Source organism: Malurus melanocephalus, unplaced genomic scaffold (assembly GCF_030028575.1).
Source record: "Malurus melanocephalus ecotype Western Australia unplaced genomic scaffold, MMel_1.1 scaffold_169, whole genome shotgun sequence".
Lineage (NCBI taxonomy): Eukaryota > Metazoa > Chordata > Aves > Passeriformes > Maluridae > Malurus > Malurus melanocephalus.
The window spans coordinates 1,557,295-1,577,570 of NW_026623401.1; the positions used below are offsets into that span (position 1 = coordinate 1,557,295).

At 46.2% G+C, this 20,276-nt stretch overlaps 3 protein-coding genes across 3 annotated transcripts; 1 reads left to right on the forward strand and 2 right to left on the reverse strand.

Annotated features, from left to right (window-relative positions):
• Positions 1-366: 366 nt before the first annotated feature.
• Positions 367-5,563, reverse strand: MTFMT (mitochondrial methionyl-tRNA formyltransferase). The gene is made up of 9 exons (XM_057372330.1): positions 5,427-5,563; positions 4,762-4,974; positions 4,239-4,361; positions 3,303-3,405; positions 2,680-2,755; positions 2,031-2,122; positions 1,499-1,580; positions 1,123-1,205; positions 367-812 (listed from the first exon to the last, which is right to left on the reverse strand). Exons 1-9 carry the CDS (start codon positions 5,549-5,551, stop codon positions 612-614), a joined length of 1,098 nt encoding a protein of 365 aa, XP_057228313.1. The 5' UTR covers positions 5,552-5,563; the 3' UTR covers positions 367-611.
• A 3,891-nt stretch (positions 5,564-9,454) lies between these two features.
• On the forward strand, positions 9,455-15,843 carry SLC51B (solute carrier family 51 subunit beta). Its single transcript, XM_057372331.1, has 5 exons — positions 9,455-9,650; positions 13,036-13,136; positions 13,799-13,939; positions 14,371-14,461; positions 15,216-15,843. The coding sequence occupies exons 2-5, from the start codon at positions 13,097-13,099 to the stop codon at positions 15,433-15,435; spliced, it is 492 nt and encodes a 163-aa protein (XP_057228314.1). The 5' UTR covers positions 9,455-9,650; positions 13,036-13,096; the 3' UTR covers positions 15,436-15,843.
• A 986-nt stretch (positions 15,844-16,829) lies between these two features.
• Positions 16,830-20,004, reverse strand: RASL12 (RAS like family 12). Its single transcript, XM_057372273.1, has 5 exons — positions 20,001-20,004; positions 19,417-19,493; positions 18,264-18,335; positions 17,991-18,181; positions 16,830-17,208 (listed from the first exon to the last, which is right to left on the reverse strand). The coding sequence occupies exons 1-5, from the start codon at positions 20,002-20,004 to the stop codon at positions 16,830-16,832; spliced, it is 723 nt and encodes a 240-aa protein (XP_057228256.1).
• Between the last annotated feature and the right edge of the window lie 272 nt (positions 20,005-20,276).

Below are 20,276 nucleotides of genomic sequence, written 5' to 3' on the forward strand. Positions count from 1 at the left end.
GGAAAACCTTGGATTAGACTAACAACTCCTCATGAGGTACCTCTTGTATCGGAAAGTGTAACAGTAGAACATCAATTTTCTGGATAGAGGGCATACAAATTTTAAATGGGACATACCCTAGGATATGAAAACAGAAGAAAATTATCAGGGACAAGAAAAGATTCCCTAATGTTTCCAGCTAAGGTACTCATCGCAGTGTAGGGATAGGAGAATTTTAGGATCCACAAGAAAATCAAACTAGACAGTCTAAGTGAGCATTAGAAAAGCACTGGATTTTAGTATTTCCAGATAAAAGTCATCGGCCAAAACCCAGGCCTGAAGAAAATGATACCAAAAGTCCTCAAAAAAAAAACAAAACCCTAGAAAAGCTGTATAAAAATAAATTTATTTCTCAGCAGTGGAAACAGGGATTTATTCAATATCTACAGCACTCACAGAGATTCTCTTCCTTGATAGGGAAAGAAGTATCTTCAGGAATCCCACGATGAAAATATGCAGATGACAGTAAAATCAAACTCTATGGGAAGAAATCCCTTAATTAAATTGAATGTTATAGACAGGCTTTGAAATATTTTATATTACTTTTAACTTACAGACATTTAAAAATACTTTTATTGTTTTATATCCTGTGCCAATATTCCCCTCTCTTTCAGAGTCTTTTTTGCCGTGCTAAGTCTGAGTGTTTGAAATCTGCATTCTTGATGAACAGTTCTTGGATTCTGCTGGAACCAAGAGTGCATATATCCATTGTAGAAGTCAATTGCTGTAAGCTTTTTCTTTAACACRACTGTTTTGATTCCAACCCAGCCTTCCTAAAAATAAAAACAAACAAAAAAGGGCAGTAAGCTTCTTRCATGTTTAAAGTTATCTTTAGCTCATAYAGGCTGGCTTACAGAATAYATTTTMTTCAAYGTCATCAGGTTTCCAAGTCAAGATYTTGCTTGCAMGTGCAAAGCGTGTTAGTAGAAATTAAAAGTTTAAGGTATCAAATAAAAAATCTGGTGCTAATCTAAACTAGTACAGAGACTGACAACAGACAATTAAGACAGAAGTTATGCACCAACAAATACTRAAAACCTCAACTTTAGGGCAGTGAATACGAAACAAATGGGAGAAGCCTACCTTGCAGCGAGCTACCAGTGTTTGGGACACTTTATGGAACAGCACTGAACCAGGCACAACTCCACAGTCATTTAGTATTTGATCTAAAAGCAAAGTAAGATCATCCTGCATTTTTATGCCAACAAATACAGAACAGGTTTGAAACATTTCTATCTCTTTGAAGAATGATAACCATCTTGAGTCACTCTTTTGCTAAAAAATATTTTATTGTATTCTGTGTTTTATAATAACCAAATGAGAGAAACAATCAGAACAGTCACTCTCTGGCAGCACTCCACATCTGATTTACGAACMCTCACTAAGCCCTGATCTGTCCTGACGCCCCTCAGATTCCTAAAAAAAATGTTAAAAAAATTAAAAATTTAAGAGCAAATACCAGTAAAACCAGGGATATTATCCACTTCCACAAAATCCAGAAGTTTAATGGTAGTGCCCTTCCAGAGYGTCTGCAGAGGAAACTGTAAACAGAAACAGATTACACACTGAGAATATTTTCACCATTTCCAGGCAATTGTCCAGTTTTTATACCTGTGATAGTAACATTAAGGGACAATTTAGCTGTAAGTCTAGATAGGAGACCTTCCTTATCGTATCTAGTTTTCCTTGCCCTTCCTCAACTCAAATAATTAGTATATGCAGTATATGAGTTAAGCAATTAGCTACAATAGCTCTTTATTATAGCTGTTTGCACTATTCATGCAGACATGTCACTGTAGTGTTCCACATCCTCTCAAATACATCAGGGGAAATCTCAGAGCTAAGGAAACAATATATAATTTTTGAGCTGATTTCACACTTGGGATTAAATCCATGGAAATTCTCTTCCACATTAATTCCAACTCTAATGCAAAACTACCTCAGCCATGCTATAGGACAGAAAAGAGTTCCAAAAAAATCCAGTGTCTTACCATACTTCCTATGGCACGATGCAGTTGAATTATTTGGGCAGCTGTTTGCTCCTCCCATTTTATACAACTCTTYGCTATTGAGATTTTAGGAGCTAGGGGGAAAAAGAGAAAATAGAAGGCTTCTTATTTTGTTTTACATCTTTTAGCAAACAGCTGTACTACTTCATCCTATTTCAAACCTCAGTTTTTCCTGACCAATAGTGGATCTACTATCCAGACAAGGTTCYTCAGACAACAATAAGAGAAAAAATTTTGTAAGCACCTCAATTTAGATTATTTCTATTTTATTCTCAGTTGTTTTCTAATTTACCTATTGCACTGCAAACTTGTAGCATTGTTTACAAGCACAGCTGTAACCGTTCTGTCTACATTACAACCRTGAAGAACAAGCTCAGATTTTTGTGACATCAATTGTGATTTTCATATTGTAAAAGTAATAGGAAAAAAACGTTAATGTAGTAAGTCTGAAGAATTCTGAAGCATTTTTCTCCCTGTATGACTYTTCTAGGCCAGAGAAGGCAGTGAAGAGAGCATACTGAGAAATTAATCTAAAAAAAAAAAAATACAACCCAGCATGGCAGGAAACTTAAGTTTTCCAGCTGATAAAGGAAAAAATGAACAAGTCACATTAAAAACAATGTGTACCTACCAAATGTTACTCCTTCTTTTGGCTGCTCTTTTTTGTTTTTTAAACTTTCAGGCAAGTTCTTCAAAACTGCTAACAGCTGCAAAATTAAATTTTGCACAGAGCATTAGCCAAGCTAAGTTTAAGCAATAATAAACAAAGTAAAACTTMATTTTTCAACAGTGAAACGATCCTGTAAGCTTTTAGGAAATCAGCTCAACATAATCAGAAGATGTGTATCATACACACAAACACAGTGAAGACATCCTTCCCACTGAATTACGAAGTATTTTTTTATGGATCATCTCTTCTCTGATATTAATCCCAGAACAGGACAAAAGCCAACTATTAAGACAAAAAAGCTGATATTCTCTTCAATGAAAGAAGAACCTGCACTGTTTCCGTAGACAGCATTTGGGCTCTTCACTGAATGGAAACAGAACAGCAACATACAGTACTGACACTGATGGCTGATCACAGCCCACTCAGCTCTCCTCTCAGCAAGGCAAAGTGCTCACAAACACCAAGGTTCACATCATGCTCCTCTTAAACTTGAAGCCAGCTCAGAACAACATTAGTAAAAATTGTATGTGCACATGTTAAAAGGAAAGTACCAGTCAGAAGTGACACAGCTGGCAGGACTTTACCATGTTTGCACCTATCTTTGCCAACATTCCTTCCAGCTCCTGTGCTGTACATCGGGGAGGAACAGCAACCTCTTCTTGCTTAATAATTGGACCTACATCAAACCTGCAAGGCAGAAAGCACACAACCTTACTGGAGAAGCTGAAGCTCAGTTAACAGTTCAAAAGTCTGCATTCAATACATTAGCTCAATTACTAATTACCCTTTTCTATATGTTCTACATTTATTTTTCATATGTAATTTCACATTATCAAATGTTTGGTTCATAAGACAACACAAGGAAGAAAATRTCAGATGTGTCTTGGCAATAAGATTCTCTTCAGCAAACTAAGACTGATATGAACACACAATTTGCAGTTCAGAACATGAGATCTCAGAAGAAACAACCTGAAATATTCAGAGCAAATTTKTTTGACACTTTCCTAAGATCTATTATTAGGCAAGCATCTAAGAATGAAAAGATAACTAGAATAACATATTTTCACAAGACTTTTAAGTCAGAGTTTGGACTGAAACTTAAACATATAATCTCTCTCATGCCTAGACAGGTGATTTCTTGTCCTTTGTCCACTTACAGGACGTTACAGGTGACTCTGAAGTCTGAAAAACAGATCTTTTCTGTCCTGTGATACCAACCCTATTGATAAAGGTGTGTGACTGYTCTCTGTCTCTTTCCTGTGATAATGTTAAGAATTAGAGGACAGGTCAGGATGCAAATTACACACTTACTAAAATACTGTAATTGCGGCAAATTTCATATGGTCAGATGAACATTTCTAAGTGTTTAAAACTTTCAAATGGAACATATTTTTTAAATGMTTGTGATTTAAATATTGTGATTACATAGACTGAGTTAAATGATGACTTCAGCAGTCATTACTGAAAGTCTTGAGCAGCAACAGCAGCAGTGAGTTGTCTACAAAGCACACCAAACCAACCTTTTTGGCCTTATTTCCATAATTGTCACCCCAGTCACCTTATCAYCATGAAGCACGGTGTGGACTATGGGTGCAGGACCACGCCATCGTGGGAGACAGCTGGGATGGACATTCAACACGCCACTGGAATGAAATAGTTACAARTGAGAATAGGAATGGTACCTGAAACACATGTAAATGAGTGTGCAACATGTATTACAGTGAAACTACTACCTGCTCATACTTTCTCATGTGTTACTGGCCTAAATATACACTTGAAAGAAAATTCACACTATATAAACTTCAGTTTCTGAGCAAACACAAGAAGATGTGAGGAATAAAGGCAAACACATTCTGCTGAACATTAGCATAAATTTACATCCATGTGTCAAAGAACACTGAACCTCACAATGACAGCAGTAGGCCTCAGGCTAAGAAGATGAACCTGGGGAAATTAACCACACCTGCTACAAGTCACAGGTGCTGCCTCAAAATGACGGTGCAGCTTTGCTAATGAAGCAGYGAGAGATGTCAACACACTTACTATGGGAACTGCAGAATGACGTCCTCACTTAGGAGACGTCCRAAAGATGCCACCACACCCACATCAAATTGCCCCACGGGTCCCGTGTGTGGCCACTCGTGCACAGGCAGCTGCAGCTCCCGGGCACAGCTCCTCACRGGCAGGTCCCCGGGCAGGCGGGAGGGCAGGGTCACCACCTCCAGCCGGGACACGAGCGAGTCCTCGCTGGGCTCCCTGGGGTGGACAAGGTGTTGAAAGCGTCGTACAGGCAGACTGAGGAGAGGGCTGGGTCACGTCCAAACCCGCTGTGCCCCTGTGCCAATCCATACAGTTTCTGGGACCCTTTATGATCCCTGTCCTACGCTCAGGCTCCTTCCCCCTCCCTTCCCTGCCATCCTCTCTGTCCAACCCACGGTCCCACCCAYGCGACTCCACCTCATCCCTCAATAACCTCTGAGCCTCACCACCAGCCCTCATCTCCCATCTCTCGGTGCTCGGCCCTCTCTCACCCTCCCCAGCCACAGCTGTGTCCCCTCAGGCTCCGCGCCCCTCAGGGCCCATTTCCCCCTCAGCCTCCTCCCTCACGTCCCCATCCCCCGTGTTCCCTCTGCCCCTGTCTCCCGGCCCCGTCTCCCCTCAGGGCCCCGTCTCTCCTCGGCCCCCTCTGCCCCGTGCCCAGGCGATACCCGGCGGCCTGCAGGGCGCGCAGGGTGGTCACGGCGAAGCGGTCGGTGCCGAAGAACAGGACCCGCCATGGCGGCCCGGCCGCCCTCACGCCCTCCCGGCAGGCGCGCAGCACCCGGGCCCGCATCGCGGGGCTCCCGCCGCGCGCGCCGATGACGCAACGGGACCCGCCCCGGGCCGGGGCCGCGCCTCAGGGCTGAGGCGGCGCCGCCATGATCGGAAAATCGTACAATTGTAGGSGAGCCTGAGCTTGAAGGGACCCACGGAGATATCGAGTCCAACCCTTGGCCCCGCGCAGGACASTCCAGTAATCCCACCCTGTTTYTGAGAGCGTTGTACAAACACTTSTTGAGCTCTGGCAGCCTTGGCACTGTGACATTCCCTGGGGAACCTGTTCCAGTGCCTGACCACCATTTGGGGGAAAAGCSTTTTCCTGACATTCAGCCTGAGTCTCCCCTGACTCAGTTCATGTCGTTCCTTTGTGTCGTGTCACTGGTCATGAGAGCGAAGAGATCAATACCTGCCCCTCTGCTGACCATCGTTTGGATGTTGAAGACCATGATGATGTCTCTCAGTCTCCAGGTTGAACAATATAAGTGCCTTCAGCTGTTCCTCGTACGACTTCCACACCCTTCCCCATCGTCATGGCCTCCTTTGGATGCTCTCTAAGAGCTTAATGTTCTTATGTTGTGATTAGCCTGGAGAAAACTGAGATGGGATCTCATTAATGCATAGAAATACGTCCTAGGGTGCTAAGAGAATAGTGGAAGGCTCTTTTTTGTGTTCAGCAACAGGACAAGGAGCAATGGCCTGGAATAAAACACAAGGAGTTCCATCTCAACATGAGGAAGAACATCTTTACATTTGAGGGTGGCAGAGCCTGGAACAACTGCCCAGGGAGGGCGTGGAGTCTYCCTCTCTGGAGACATTCCAAACCCACCTGGACACGTTCCTGTGTCACTTGCTCCACRTGGCCCTGCCTTGGCAGGGGATCGGACTGGGTGATCTCCAGTTGTCCCTTCCAATCCTAGCAATTCTGGGATTCTGTGATCTTGGTGTGTGGTGGTGGGAGCTATCAGGGCAGCCCTCAGGGTCTGTGTTACCCTGACAGCTCCAGCCCCACAGTGTCGGTGCTCCCAAGCAGTATCACCCATGGCTGTGGTCCCATCACCCCGACCATGAATTGTCTGTGCTGCCTCAATGCGAAGATAATGCGGAAAAATGTCAGGGACTGAAAGGGTGTTGACCCCACAGCCACTGATCTGGCTCTGACAGKGTTTGAAAAACAGATTTCAGTTTCTGCCTCCATGGACAGCTTCATTTTAACAGTGACAGTTACTCCAAGAATGTTTTCTTGTAAACTGTGGGATCRGAATCACCACTTCAAAAACTGTCTCCTCCCATAACATAAGTATGAAAATATTTTATCATTCTGCTAAGAACATTCATTCCCTCCATGGGAAGATAGTTTATTTGTGTAGCTTTTAATGTAAATCACATACACAAATTCCCTGCACATCTAAATCACAGTCTGTCCTACAATCTTTGACAGTAGGAATTTCTGCAGCATGGAGTGTGAATCTAGAACTGTCCTATATGCTAGTGAAAACATGTAAATTACTTTGAAAATGGATGGCATAATTTATGTCAGATACACTAGGGAAGGATCATTAAAGAAAGTGAAATTTTGTGTGTACTAAGCAGTTCTGTGTAYATTTGTTCCCTTTTTCATGTCTGCCCATCATTAGGATTTTCTTCTCTCAGAYATTGAAGATGCCACTGTTTCCAGTGATGGTAATAAAGAGAAAATAATTAAAAATTGCTGTTACAGGTAAAAAAATAGGCCATCCTATCTGGGGTGCTTACATTCCTGTACAGTGAGAAAATGAGAATATGCTACCAAATAGTGAGGTAATTTCCTAATCAGTATGTAAAAATCAAATGCTAAAAAAAAGAGCTTACAATTCTTTATTACTTGGGGAGTCTCATGAAAATCCTTGGTTTAGTCACATGCAAGACACTTCAATTCTGGTCACCTCAGTGTGTAAATGAAAGGTTATAGCAAAAATAAGTTAAAATAGCAATGATGAAGGAATGGCTTGTGCTTGAGAAGAGATTAAAGCTGCCAAAGTTGTTCATGTTGGAAGGTGGATTGGAAAGAAGGCGAACAGTCTGACTTATTGTAAACAGAGAACAATTCGTCATTGCACAATAACTGAGTGATTACAGGCACTAATGGGTGTCAGGCCCCAAACGAGAGGAGCAGTGTTCAGCACAGAGTGTAATTTCAGGCCTTATCTMAGATGGTGAAAAATTTGACCTCATAATATCTCAGATGCTGAAAAATGCTCGTGGTTTTCCAGAGGCAGTGAAGGCAAGTGCTGGAAGAAAGGCTGGAAGGAGACTTCCTGTATGATGACAGCAAAAATACCAGTTCTCTGAGTCTTGGGTGAAACCCTGTATTTATCACCAACACTTCAGAAAGGCCAGGGATGTACGTGTGTGTCTGGAGTGCCTAAAAGTTGTGAGTTTGAACCCAGAATCCAGCTGCTGTTTGGTATTAATTTCCAGGTGTCAGATCCAGGCATTGAACATGTCATTGACACCSTGTGTGAAGTTTCACCTGCTGCTCCTCCAGGACCTAAGCCCTGGAGATGGATTCTCGCTTCTGGCTGTAGTTAAGGCTCCTGGAAATACTGTAACTCCATGCTGAGCTTTTGCCAGACTTACGCACAAAGTAATTAATGTTTCATTTCCAGTGAGTTTTTGAAGTGGACTTAAATTCCCTCCAGTACACTTGCTCCCACGTAATTCATCCTTGRCTCTGATACGACAGCACAGTTCAAACGCATTATGGCTGTTATTCATTATTATGCCTTYGACACAGTGTTCGTGAATTTTAACCAAAGATTTATTTTGATATAAATTTTTTCAGAGTGAAAGCAATTGTTTCACCAAAAAAAAAAAAAATCTGGCTTTTCTGCTGCATTTGAACTCTGCTTTTGTACATGGAAAGAAAAAAAAAAACCAACCCTGAATGTTTAGTTATTCTGTAACCAGGCATTTCAGGTCAAAGACACTGAAGGGATCAAAAAAGATAAGCAAAATTAAAACACCAAGGTCAGACAAATTCTTCCCAAGAGTAGTGAAGACAAATCCAAGGAGGAAACAGAACACAAATCAGATCTTATCTCCACTATGCTTCCTGGCCAAAGACGCTGAAAGTGTCTCCAAGAAGTAAAAAGATATCTCCCATTAACCAGTGCCAGTGTTGTCAGGGGAGACACAAAATCAAATACTCACACCCTGGCTGGAGAGGAGAGCTTCTGAGCACGTTTGTGATTCTCTGGAAATGAAGAGGATTGCTGACCACAATAGCCAAAGCTAACCAGTGGGGAACTGGTTTTATTTCCATGTACATCATGCTGAGTCCTAAACGTGCCTCAACCATCTATCTGCATCCTGACCCTWGACAGATACTAGGGTCAAACCATGTAGAAAATTGGGATGAAAAGGAACCTTTTGGAGTGTGCAGCTTCATCCATGAATCAGGTAGTTGAGAGAGGAGGAATCCTCCTTTCCCAATGTGGCTGGCACAAAAATCAGCACATCAGCCTGCAGAGCCTCTTAGCAGACTATTGACTTAGGCAGGTGTTGCCAGTACCTGTGAAACTGGGATGGCAAAATCTCTGACAGGTGCTTCATGCTTTGCCTGCAAAGTTGACTGCTCTAGTAAGATGCCCTGACAGCTTTAGAATGGCCATTCATTGAAAAAAAGGATAATATCTGCTTTATCAGGACATGTTTCCTGTATGYAATGAGGACTAAGCCAAGCGGAGTGAGCATTATCGTTTATTTTAACTGCAGGGTAACTTATTACTGAGTGTCATTCTACTCAGCATGCTCTTTTAATACTGATTAGGCCAATAACTTGAGCAAATAAACTGGAAGTTGCTACAGCTCATTCTTTGGCAAAAGGTCATTCACCTCGTGCTGTAAATGGTCCCACTAAAGAGGTGTGTTTTTTCAGGGGCTGGAGTGTACCTCACCTGTTGAACTGGCCTTCACACATGACTCAGGAGCAGAATGAATCACAGCTCGTAGCATACCCCGAGCAGGAGCACAGGGAACCTTGTATTACCACGGTGCTCAGAGGAGATGTCTTCGGATGACAGGGCTTAAAGAAGAAATGTAGCTTCCTCCCTGCTGGGAACTGCATGTTTCTGGTGAGTTAGCRGAGATTAACGGGCATTCCTGCTGCACTGGCTGCTGGGTTAATTTACAGCTATCTGTAAAGAAAGGCTTATTTATTTATTCTGGTTAGAAAGCTWGAATCCTTGGAAATTTTAAGTGAAGGCAGGCTTTTTAAGGAGAGACTGTCTGAATGGCATGTAAGAAGCAGGCTGGGGTAACTCCTGCATATAAAAGCAGTCAAAGGAAAATGTATAACTCAATTTGCTCTTTCGCTTTTTACTTTACAGAGTTTAAAAAATAGCACAGACTGCCTTCTTCCCTCAATATTTTAAATATTAAATGTTTTTCTTRCATCTTTATTGGAGCTCAGTCCTTAATGTACCTTTATAAACCATACCACYTATTTGCATGTCTGTGGTGTGACACTGTGTATGTATCCTCTATGAATCCCACGGACAGAACATCACACTTGAATATTGTATTTTGAATAACCGACCCATTTGAATGCAATCAGGTAAGATAAGATAACCATCAGAGAGAGAGAGTCTGGATAGCAAGAGGAGACCACCTTGGAAAGACTGGCATGTCCTAAATGCATTGTCCCATATTGTTTAGTGAGTTTTTAATATGGGGTCCAAAGAGGCATTATCATCTTAACAGAAGCTGTACTTGATGGCTTTTTCAAAAGATTTTTCCCCATCTCTACTTAAACTGGTATCTAAAGACTTCTCATTTGCAGAGTGAGGCAACATGTCTTGGTGAGCAACYGTGAATATCAGACCTGACAAAAATCACCATCGAAAGCACAGGGTGCTTTCACCATGTGCTGTGCCCTGGCTGGAAAGAGTCCACGTGCAGCTGGGGACRTGCGTGTTCCCATGTTCCCACATGGCACAGCCCCCTTGCTGGTTTATGCCAACCTTTAGAGCACCAATCCCTCAGCTCTGCCTTCTGCACATGATAGGTCTCAGCTCTCCAAGGGCTTCCATTATGGGAAGGGATTTTACCATTTAAATGCTGGGGCCAACACATAGAGCAAAAAGCAGTCWCTTGCCATTTTTCTGTAATTTCTTGAGATTTCATTGAATGCTACCAAAGTCTGCAGATCCACAGGATGATTTGAAAGASCATTGGTGACTCTTTGTTCCTGAAATACACACCACCATACAGATTTTGCAACTTTTGATCTGAGAATCCCATTTGCAAAAAGAAAGAAATTACAAAAATGTTCAGGTGTCAATATAAACTCAAAATGATACAGGTAAAATGTTTCTTGAGAGGTACTGTTCTTTCTGCCTCCTTCCATATGAGCATAATATGCATGAGCTCCCTCCCATTTGAGCTTCCCATTTTGTACCCAAGCTGGGAAGCAACCTCAGAACGGTCTGGGGTGTCTTCAGAGGGATAGAAAACCAAAGTGCGTGCTTGGAGTTGTAGAGGCCTGGATCTAAGGGCTCATCCCTGTCCCTCGGCAGTCAGAGTCACTGCTGAGGTGTGCAGGAGCGGGGCAATGGGGAACATGATCCCCCACACTCTCCCAGCTGGTCTCGTGGAACAGTGCTCACCCACACCGGGACATGGACAGCAGGGCAGAGCAGCTGTGTGGGGAGGCTGGAGGAAATGGCTTTAACAATCTCTTCCAGGCTGGAAGATCCAAATTCCTCAGAGCATGTCCAGCCCAACTCTGCGAGTCTGTGTTTCCTTACTGGGGAAACTGGTGGTTTAGGCAGAATCCTGYTCAGGCTTTCTGCTGGAGTAGACACACTGAACTGAGAACACTTCATTTCATAGCTGTGATGAATGAAATTCATTTGGTTAGTGTAATTTAGCTGTAAAAGATCTGTAAAATAACAGCAGTTTTTATCTGAAAGTCTTTTCATAAATGTCCTGTTAAGGCACAATAAATGTCCATTCTGCTGTTATGTTTTACCTACAAAGTTCTGGCCTCCTGTGTCTGGGGAGATTTGGCAGTTGGTCACTATTTTATGAAGTAGTGAAGTACTTCCAGCAGCTTTCCAGCATCCCTGCTGTGCACAGACACCAGGAGGTAGCCCACAACTTATGAAACACCTTAGGGGAAAATCAGCAACATGCTTGACAAATATTCCTGTTCAAGCAAATGATTACTGAGAAACCTTGCACAGCAAKATTTAACACATTCAAGTGCCACTTCTTATTAGGGTGTAGCTGACTTGTAACTTATTTTCATTGGCACCAAGACTTTATTTCCTCTTTGTGAGGGGTGATCCATTTGAATAAGCAAAAGGTTACCTGGACAGGAAGGTAATAGGCACACCTAACTGTGGGGAGCAGCTTTACCCATATTTTCTGAAATACAAAGTGGACCACGTACTTGAGTGTCCCCTCCTCAAAGAATTGCTAGCAGGTGGTTTTCTGGCAGCGGGGAGCAAGCCTGCACGCCTGGTTAGCTATAAAATGTGAACTTTGAATTGTGAAAGCATTGAGAACAGGGGGAAAATAGTAGCAATCATTAGGTCTATAACCGACGGGACAAATGCTTCCCTGAGGAGTCAGCACCAGCGTTGTTGACACGCCTGGCACRGTGGAACATGCTTGTGAGCAAGTTTCAGACAGCACCAGGCCACACGGCAAAGGCAGGTAAAAGTTGAGAGTATCAGACTGTCATAAAAGTCTTCATATAATAATTAATGGCCTGTGGGGCCAGAATGTCTGACAGACATATGTGAGTTGACCTGTGAGGTGTGAGGTGTTGTTGACCTGCCAGTGAGTGATGGCCGATGAGCTGTGGGCTGGGGAGAGCCACCTCAATGTCTCACCAACTCACAGTGGACAGCCAGGAAGGCTGTCCACAGTGGACTCCTACTCAGGGAAGGTCCCTGCAAAGGAGGCTGAAGAACTAATTTGGATAAGCAGCCATAAAAGTTGGATTGATGCCACCAACAAATGAGGGACTAAAGGTCAAGGAGGAGCTTTCTGTTCCCATGAAGGATGGGAGACACTGTAGCCTGAATTGCAAGCTGGCCTTGCCTCTTCTTGGAGCCCAGCCTTCCATTTCTTCATCTCCACACCCTTATTCTAACATACATGGGCTGGCAGCAGGTAGTCATATCCAAATTATGTATTCTCTAAGGATTATGGCAGAGGATCAAGCAAGGAAGTTTAGTTATTTGGGGAGGGGCTGGCTCACAGCAGCTGAGCTCACATCTGTACAGCTTCACCTTGGCAAGGGGTCCAACCCAGGCTGTGCCAGACACCCTCTGCTGTCACCTTGGAGCCTCCTGGGATTTCTACACCCTGTCCTGGCAGCTCAGACTCCTGTTCACAGGAGGAAGCAGATGCTGGGGTACATCAGATCCCCTCTCTGAATAGAGCTGGAATAGGGAGAGGGATCAGGTTCTCTCTCAACTCCTTAAAAGCTTTCTCTCCCTTTCCCAGGCATCTCCACGCTGCAGAAACACTGGTGAAGACGTGATCCATCCCAGCCGCATATACAAATATGAAGTTCTTCTGGATAATCCCATTTTTCCTGCTACAAGGTAGAGACTTGGCTTAAAGGATAATGGTGTGGATGAAGTAGGCCACATGTGCAAATTCATTAACTTTCTGGAAATACAGCTCATTCCTTTCTATGGGGCTATTTTCCTCAGTACATATACCAGCAGCAGCCTGGCTGAGCCATGGCAAAAGTTATACCCCAGTTCCAGAACTGGGTGTCATTCCCATCTGCACTCTGKATGTTTGTCCTGTGCTTCGGGTTAGCCACACTTATATGTCAGCTTCTTTGAACACTCTGAAGCTTTTCTGATAAAAAATGGTAGAGTCAAGCTGTGTTTACAAGCCAGCCTGATAAATAGGAATTTATTGCTGGAGAACTGCAATCTAGAGTCAGATTTCCAGGACTGGTCTTGGCAAGGCTACTCTTGGGTGAATTGTGGCACGCAGAGGTGCCTCTCTGTGGTGGGAGCTGGGGTGTRTGGGAAGGCCTTATCAGCACCCTGGGGTTTTTGCAGCCCTGGTGCCCCATCATAATGGGGTCTGCAGCCAAAAACACTCTCCACTTCTCCAGCATGAGATCAGGCTGTGCACTCAGGACTGTGCTCTGCCTGCTTCCAGAGATGTGCTGGCAACCCTGGGAGTGAAGGGGAAAGTCTGAAGGGCTGCAGTGAGTGACCTTTGCATCTTTCTCTTTCCTCCACAGCTGAGGCAGAGCACAAGAACCTCCCGACCACCCTGGCCAGCACACACGTGTACGAGCACACAGCAGGCAATGTTACCCTCCCACTGGGCTTGGAACTGGAACAGCTGGAGGAGCTGCTCTGGTTCTTCCGCAGAGAAGACCGTAAGTCCTACTGGTGTTCCTGGGTTGAGACACAGTCCTAGGCTGTTAACTCTCCTGCCTAACAGAGATGCCTGAGGGCATTACCTGAGGAGGAAATTTACCCCAGACACACAAACTTTCAGTCTTGCCTCCAGAAGAAGCAGGCCATAGGTGAAGACAGGCAGGAGGCTTTGCTGAGGTAGTGTCTCCTCCCASAGTGGGGTTCAGCCTCTTTCCAGGCAGAGCCTGCCAAGGGASCAAAGGTCTCTTGTGATTTTGGCAGAGTGGAGGGAGCAGATTGACATAGCAGCAGGTCAGTGCCATGAGGATCAACTTCAAAGCCACAAAAATCAAGGGCAGAGCATCCTGGGTGTCCTTAGGAAACCTCTGGCCAGGCTCTGTGGGCCACATTGTGCTGTGCCTGCTAACGCTGTCTCTCTGCTTTCCCTCAGCCTCAACATGGAATTACTCTGTCCTTGCACTTTCCCTCGCAACCTTGATTTTGGGTCTTATTCTTCTGAGCATCAACATTGTGCGAAACAGGTGAGACAGAAAAATTTGAGAATCTTTTGGTGTGTGATGGTGCCCTTAATCCCTCCCAGGCAAAGAGTCACAGGGGTTTGGCAGGGCAGGACAAGCCCTGAGTGATGGAGAGAAAAGACAAATTCCCTTTGAACCATTTTTTATTATAAAACCTTGCCTTATGCGTGCTCTCCTTGTGTCACTTGGAACAAGCCCCTTCCCTTCTYTGGGCCCTGGATCCAATAAAGGTCTGCACAGCTCTGCCCAGCCCAACAGGGCTGCTGGGAGGGAAGTGATGATAACTGTGCTCTCCCCTGCSTACAGGGGCCCTGGAGCAGGACTCCCAGCCTTTACTCATCTGCAGCCTCACACTTTTCTCCTGTTGCTGCACAGCCCCACAGTTGAGGAGCAACTCACTGTTTGCTACAGCATGAAAACTTAGCTCTGTGTCAGAGCTGCTGTCTTCAGATRAAAGCAGAGCTGATGCTACGAGCCTGACTCGCTCTCCCTCTAGTGATGGCTGGCTGTATGCTGCTCCTGGTGCTGGGAGCTGGGTGCTCTCCAAGTGTGAATCTCACAGCTGTGTRTGCTCAAACACTTCAGAGCACTTACCTGGCACAGCTCATCGGGTGGTGGCATTTGCCTGTAAGCAGCTGGTGGATTCCAGGGACATGGTGCAAACTGATGGCTGTGATCATCACCAGAGTAGGTGCCCTCAGATGTGGGCTGGGCTTGCTGCTTCACTCCGTGTCTCCTCCTTGTGCCTTCCCTGCAGGAAAAGGAAGAGCCTGATGAATGGAGAAGCAGCACAAGCCCCAGAGCAGGTTGACCTGGATGCCAAGCAAGCCCTGATGCCTGTGCAGGAAGACAGCCCGGTCAAGCTGCAAAAGCAGGAGCCAGTGYCCCAGGACCAGAGACCAGGGGATGTGACGGTCCAGTGGAAGGATGGGACTGTCACATCCCTGTACACGGGGATGTCTGAGGAGGCCATATAGTGGCAGCTGAAGTCAGCCCATTTAGGCCTTAAGGAAGACATCAGAATGTCTCAGTTCATGGGGATGGAAGTTTAAAAATGCAGTCTAGCCTGGGGAAAGAAAAGAGTGAAACAAGAAAGCAGCAGAGTTGCACCTGCAGGAGGGGCCCTGGGCTCAGCTCCTGCCAGGCTGGTGTTCCCCCACTTCTCTCCAGCCTTCCCTCCAGTGCCAGCTTCGTCTCCTTCCTCAGGTGCTGCAAACAGGTGGGAGCTGAGCCAGGGGAGGAGGTGGGAGGCTTGTCCTGCAGTCAGCCAGGCAATGCACCTTCACTTCCCAGCAGGAAAACAGCAACACTGAAGCTGAGGCATTTTTATTCTTTTCAGAAATCCTCTTTATTAAARTACTTTCCAAAGGTTGATCAAGATGCCATATTGGATCTCTCTGTCAGTAAGGCCATATATATATATTTATATGGCTATATGTACAAATATGCACATGGATATTTTACTCTGCAAAGTAACTGCAACTCCAGGGAGAAGCAGAACATTTAACCTGATAGAGYACCTGAAACCAAACATCCATCCCTTGGCCCTGACTTGGGCACAGATAGAGCCTGGTCTGCTCCAGGATTCCCTTTGTGTCCTTCATTGGGCATGTGTAGAAGCCATGAAATAATTTAGGATGCTRTTTGAAATACATCAGTCTTTTAAAGAAAGGCTTTTCAGACCATGCCCTCGTCAGCAAAGTGTCTTCTTGCAAAGCTTTTGGAAAGGGATGCTATAGTGTAAAAAATTGATTAAAAAAGCAGCAATTTTGGTGTGACTTGGTTTGATGTGTGGGAATCAGTTTCAGGCCACCTGAGGCCTTTAAACAGCTGAAACAGTATCTGCACCTTTTTATCTGGATTAAAAAAAAAAAATTAAAAAGTCATCTTACTTATTGCTCAGTCGGGGACCTGAGGGACGAACGAGATGGGTGCCTCCATGCTGGATTTATGATTAATTCCCCCGTCCTGGGCTCCTGTAGCTGTGTGCCAGGTGCCCGAGCTGGCTGGGGGCTGTGGGGATGGCCCTTGCCCTCCCACTGGTATCCCCAGCTCTGGTTCCTGTGGGAGCTGCTGCATCCTCATGGAAGGGTGAGCCGGCCCCAGTGCCAGTGGCAGAGAGGGTGCAAACACCGCAGCAGCACTGGGCAGGGGCAGGCAGTGATGCCACAGCCCATGTCAGACCCTTGGCACCCTGCCTGTTCACCGAGCTGCCACCACTGGCTTTGCTGTGGCACAAAGACTGGGGCCACATCTGCCAGCGGCTGCTGCAGTGCATGTGAGTCCATCGTGGAAGGTCTCAGCCCCTGTGGAGCAGGGAGGATGGATGAGGGTCTCTCTCCCCACTCTCTGCAGCCCACAGGGATGTGTCCTAAAATATCTTGAAGCCTTTCAGCAAGGTGAGCATGGGAGCCTTCCTTTTGCTCTGAGCCCATGAGGACTTGACAGTAACCTGCTTGGCCTGGGCCACCGAGGGGATCTCCTTGTAGTTGACAGTGGAGAGGGTGTTGAAGGTGGCCAGGCTGTGCTGGGTGGGCAGGGCCACTGGCGTGGCCACCGGCGGGCAGGGCCGCTCCTCGGAGATGAAGAGTGGCCGCACGGGCAGGTTCCACTCAGCCTGGCACCGCACCTCCCGCATGGCCTCGTGGAAGATGTGCTGCACCCTGGCGAAGTCCTGGCACGCYGACACCTCATGGAAGAGACACCCGAACCTGCTGGCGAGGGACATCCCTTCTGCTGAGGGCACCTGCCTGGCRAGAGGGGAGGGGATGGGTGCAGGATCCCTTGGGCATGGCAGCCACCCGAAAAGGGTGCAGGCAACACATCCTGCATCCCATGCCTGCTTCCCAAGGAGCACCAGGGTAGTACATGCCCATCCCTACCCTGGGACAAGCAGGTACATGAATCCAAAAGAGTTTTGCCTTTCCCAAAATCCCAGAGTAAAGGTCTCTTTGTGTCCCTGGGGAATCACATCAGTTCCTGTGTCAGGGATGTGTTCCAGGGACCCAGGGGTGGGTGTGGTGACAGTGCATGGGGAAGCAGGGAGGAGATGGGGCAGGTCCTTGCTGTGGGGAGGAGGACATCTCAATCCTGGGAGCACGAGGGGTTCAGCACTGCACATGACTCAGGAACCCCTGGGACCACAGAGCGGCACAAAAAGGCCAGAAAAACACATCAGGCACATCCAGTCCTGGCAGTGGGGCTGGGACTGGAGGGCTCCAGGGAAAGAAAGGGCACGTCCAGAGGGGCTCCTCTGGCTCAAGCCCTGCCAGGGATGGTGACGCTGCCTCATCATGCAGCCAAAAAGCATCCTACTGAAAATACCAATGGGCTCAAAATAAACACATCACCCCTCAGGCAGGAGAGCAGAAACTTCGGAGATGTGGGAGGATGTTGCAATGTTGCAAATACTAATGGGGGTGGAAATACCCGTAAAAAAATCAGATTTGGCTTTTGTATCACAGCTGGGGGGTATGGGGGATCTGTGAGCTCTCTCCCACGGGAACAGGCAGCCTTACCGCATGCCCGATACCTGTACTGCTCCATGTCCAGCTTGTTTCCCAGCAGGAGCACGGGGCAGCGGCGCTGGCAGCCCCRCGCATGCAGGGCGAGGACCTCGAGGTAGCGCTGGCAGCCCTCGAAGCTCTTCCTGTCATCGATGCTGTAGACAACGAGGAAGGTGCTGGCCCAGCACAGGTAGCGCTCACAGTTCCCGGGGCCGTCCTGGGGGTGAGAGGAGTGGCTGAGCCACTGTCCAGTTGAAGTTCAGCCGTGGTCCAGCTACTCATCATCCCCAGTGCCTCACCTGGTCAGCGGTGTCCATCACCTTCAGCAGCACAGGCTGCTGGTCCACCAGCTCCTCYGAGGAGTAGGTGTCCTCTGCAAGAAGGGTGGTTGTGAGGATGGGCTGGCAAGTCCTGTCTTCTTCAAAGCCAGGCAAAGACCAGGATGCTTGGGTCACCATGGAAAAATTTCAGCCCTGATGAGGAGCATCCTCCACCAATGCCTCCCACCTTGCTCCTTCCTGAGATGTTATTTTGGGGGACTGTGGTGATGTTGCTGGGTGAGCCTGACTAGGAGCGTTTATTTCTCCCTGYRTGCTGCAAACGTGGGCTCCCACAGGAGAAGGAGGGACAGGAAGGAGCTTGGCACAACCATCACTGCACCCAGGGCTTGGCCCTTATCTAAAAGCCATGGCCTGGTGAGATAAAGAGAGCTGGGGACTTGACATGGGACTGTTTCCAAATAAATCAAGTGAGAGAGGAGCRATCCTTTCTTTTGGAAGAAAGGTAGGGAGGGAGAGCCATTGAGCCATTCCCCCAGGAGAAAGATGCTTTCTCTGGGACAGCTTTTAATGGATGTATTTCAGAATAGTTTTGACATGGGAAGATGAAACCACATTCCCGAAAATATCTGAGGAAGAAAGGATTTATCCTTCTTTCTAGGAGTCACTGAATTAATAGGGGCTGGAGTCGGTTCCTGGACAAGGTCCATATCTCCCTAATGTCCCTGATAAATCATTCGTGGTTCTTCCCCACGTCCTGGAGTCAGGCCTAGGAAAATAGTTATTAATTACTCAAATTAGTAGAAAAAAAAATGCCCAGAACTGCTCACTGCAAAACTTAGCCTCAGGGTCACCTGTTCTGCACACCCCCTCATTCCCTCAGCCCTCTCCCTGCCTAACAACCCTGTAGYGAGCAGGACGCACAAGATGCTCCTCAAAGAGCCCCAAGAATTCAACTTCCAGTTTCCTTGGGGCAATGCAAGGAGCCAACGTTCCCCATGGGATATGTCCCTGGAGAGGGCATTGCTTTCACCTCTGTTTTTGCAGAAAATTTTGGGTCAAATCCATCCCTTCTTCTTTTTTTTTTTTTTTTATCATTTTGGGTAGGTTGTTTTTTTTCCCCTCTTACATGCTATAATTATGGGAAATGTGGGAGATGGGAAGGATGGTCCACGGGATGAAAATGTGTCTTATCCAAGTTGGGATCATATTCGCTGATGAACCTCCTGGTTAGAAACTTCACGGTCAGAGCTGCAGGAGGTGCAAAAGACAGGTGAGGCAACAGAAATTACTTCATCCTTTTATCACACAGGTAGTGAAATAGCACACCAGTGCATACGGTTTTCAAGAGGAAGTGAGAAAGGTGATTCCAGTCTTTGAAAAAAAAGGAGGAATGTAGCCAGTGTGTAATTATTCAAGTGAGAAATTGGTCCTGTCTGTATTTAATATTGCAGAGTGGTATTTGATGTAAATCCTGCCCCAGAGTTCATTACATTAGCTCCTAGCTCAAGCTGAGCATGCTGAGTGCCAAGCTGAGCGTGCAGCGTGTTTTATAACCAAGGAGAATGAGCCAGCCTGGTGATCCTGCAGCTCCCCAGCTCGCTATGGCCTTGTCCTCAGGCTGAAGATGAAATGGAATATGTTTGATAAGATTTTCTTGGACTTAAAAGTCCTTCCCAGTACATTGATTTTGAAGTTATACTTATTTCTATTGGCTTAGTTCTGYTAATAATCTGTCTCATGGGTGCTGCTGCTTACCCATGGATCCACTTCTTAGGTGATTTTGGCTTTGAAGGAAATCTGTCCCAAGTCTGGTTGCAAATACATGCTCACATTATTACAGTCTATACCTGAAATGCCAAAGTGCTGTGGCTGAGCAAAGTTCCGATCTACTCCCACCTCCTCTGCTCAGATCACCCTGAGCTTAGTGTGATACTTGTACTGCAAGCAGAGAGTCATGAGATATGTGCAATGTGCAGAACTCCACAGAGAGACTGAGACAGCACCACACAGCCAAAAAGCCAACGGCTGCTT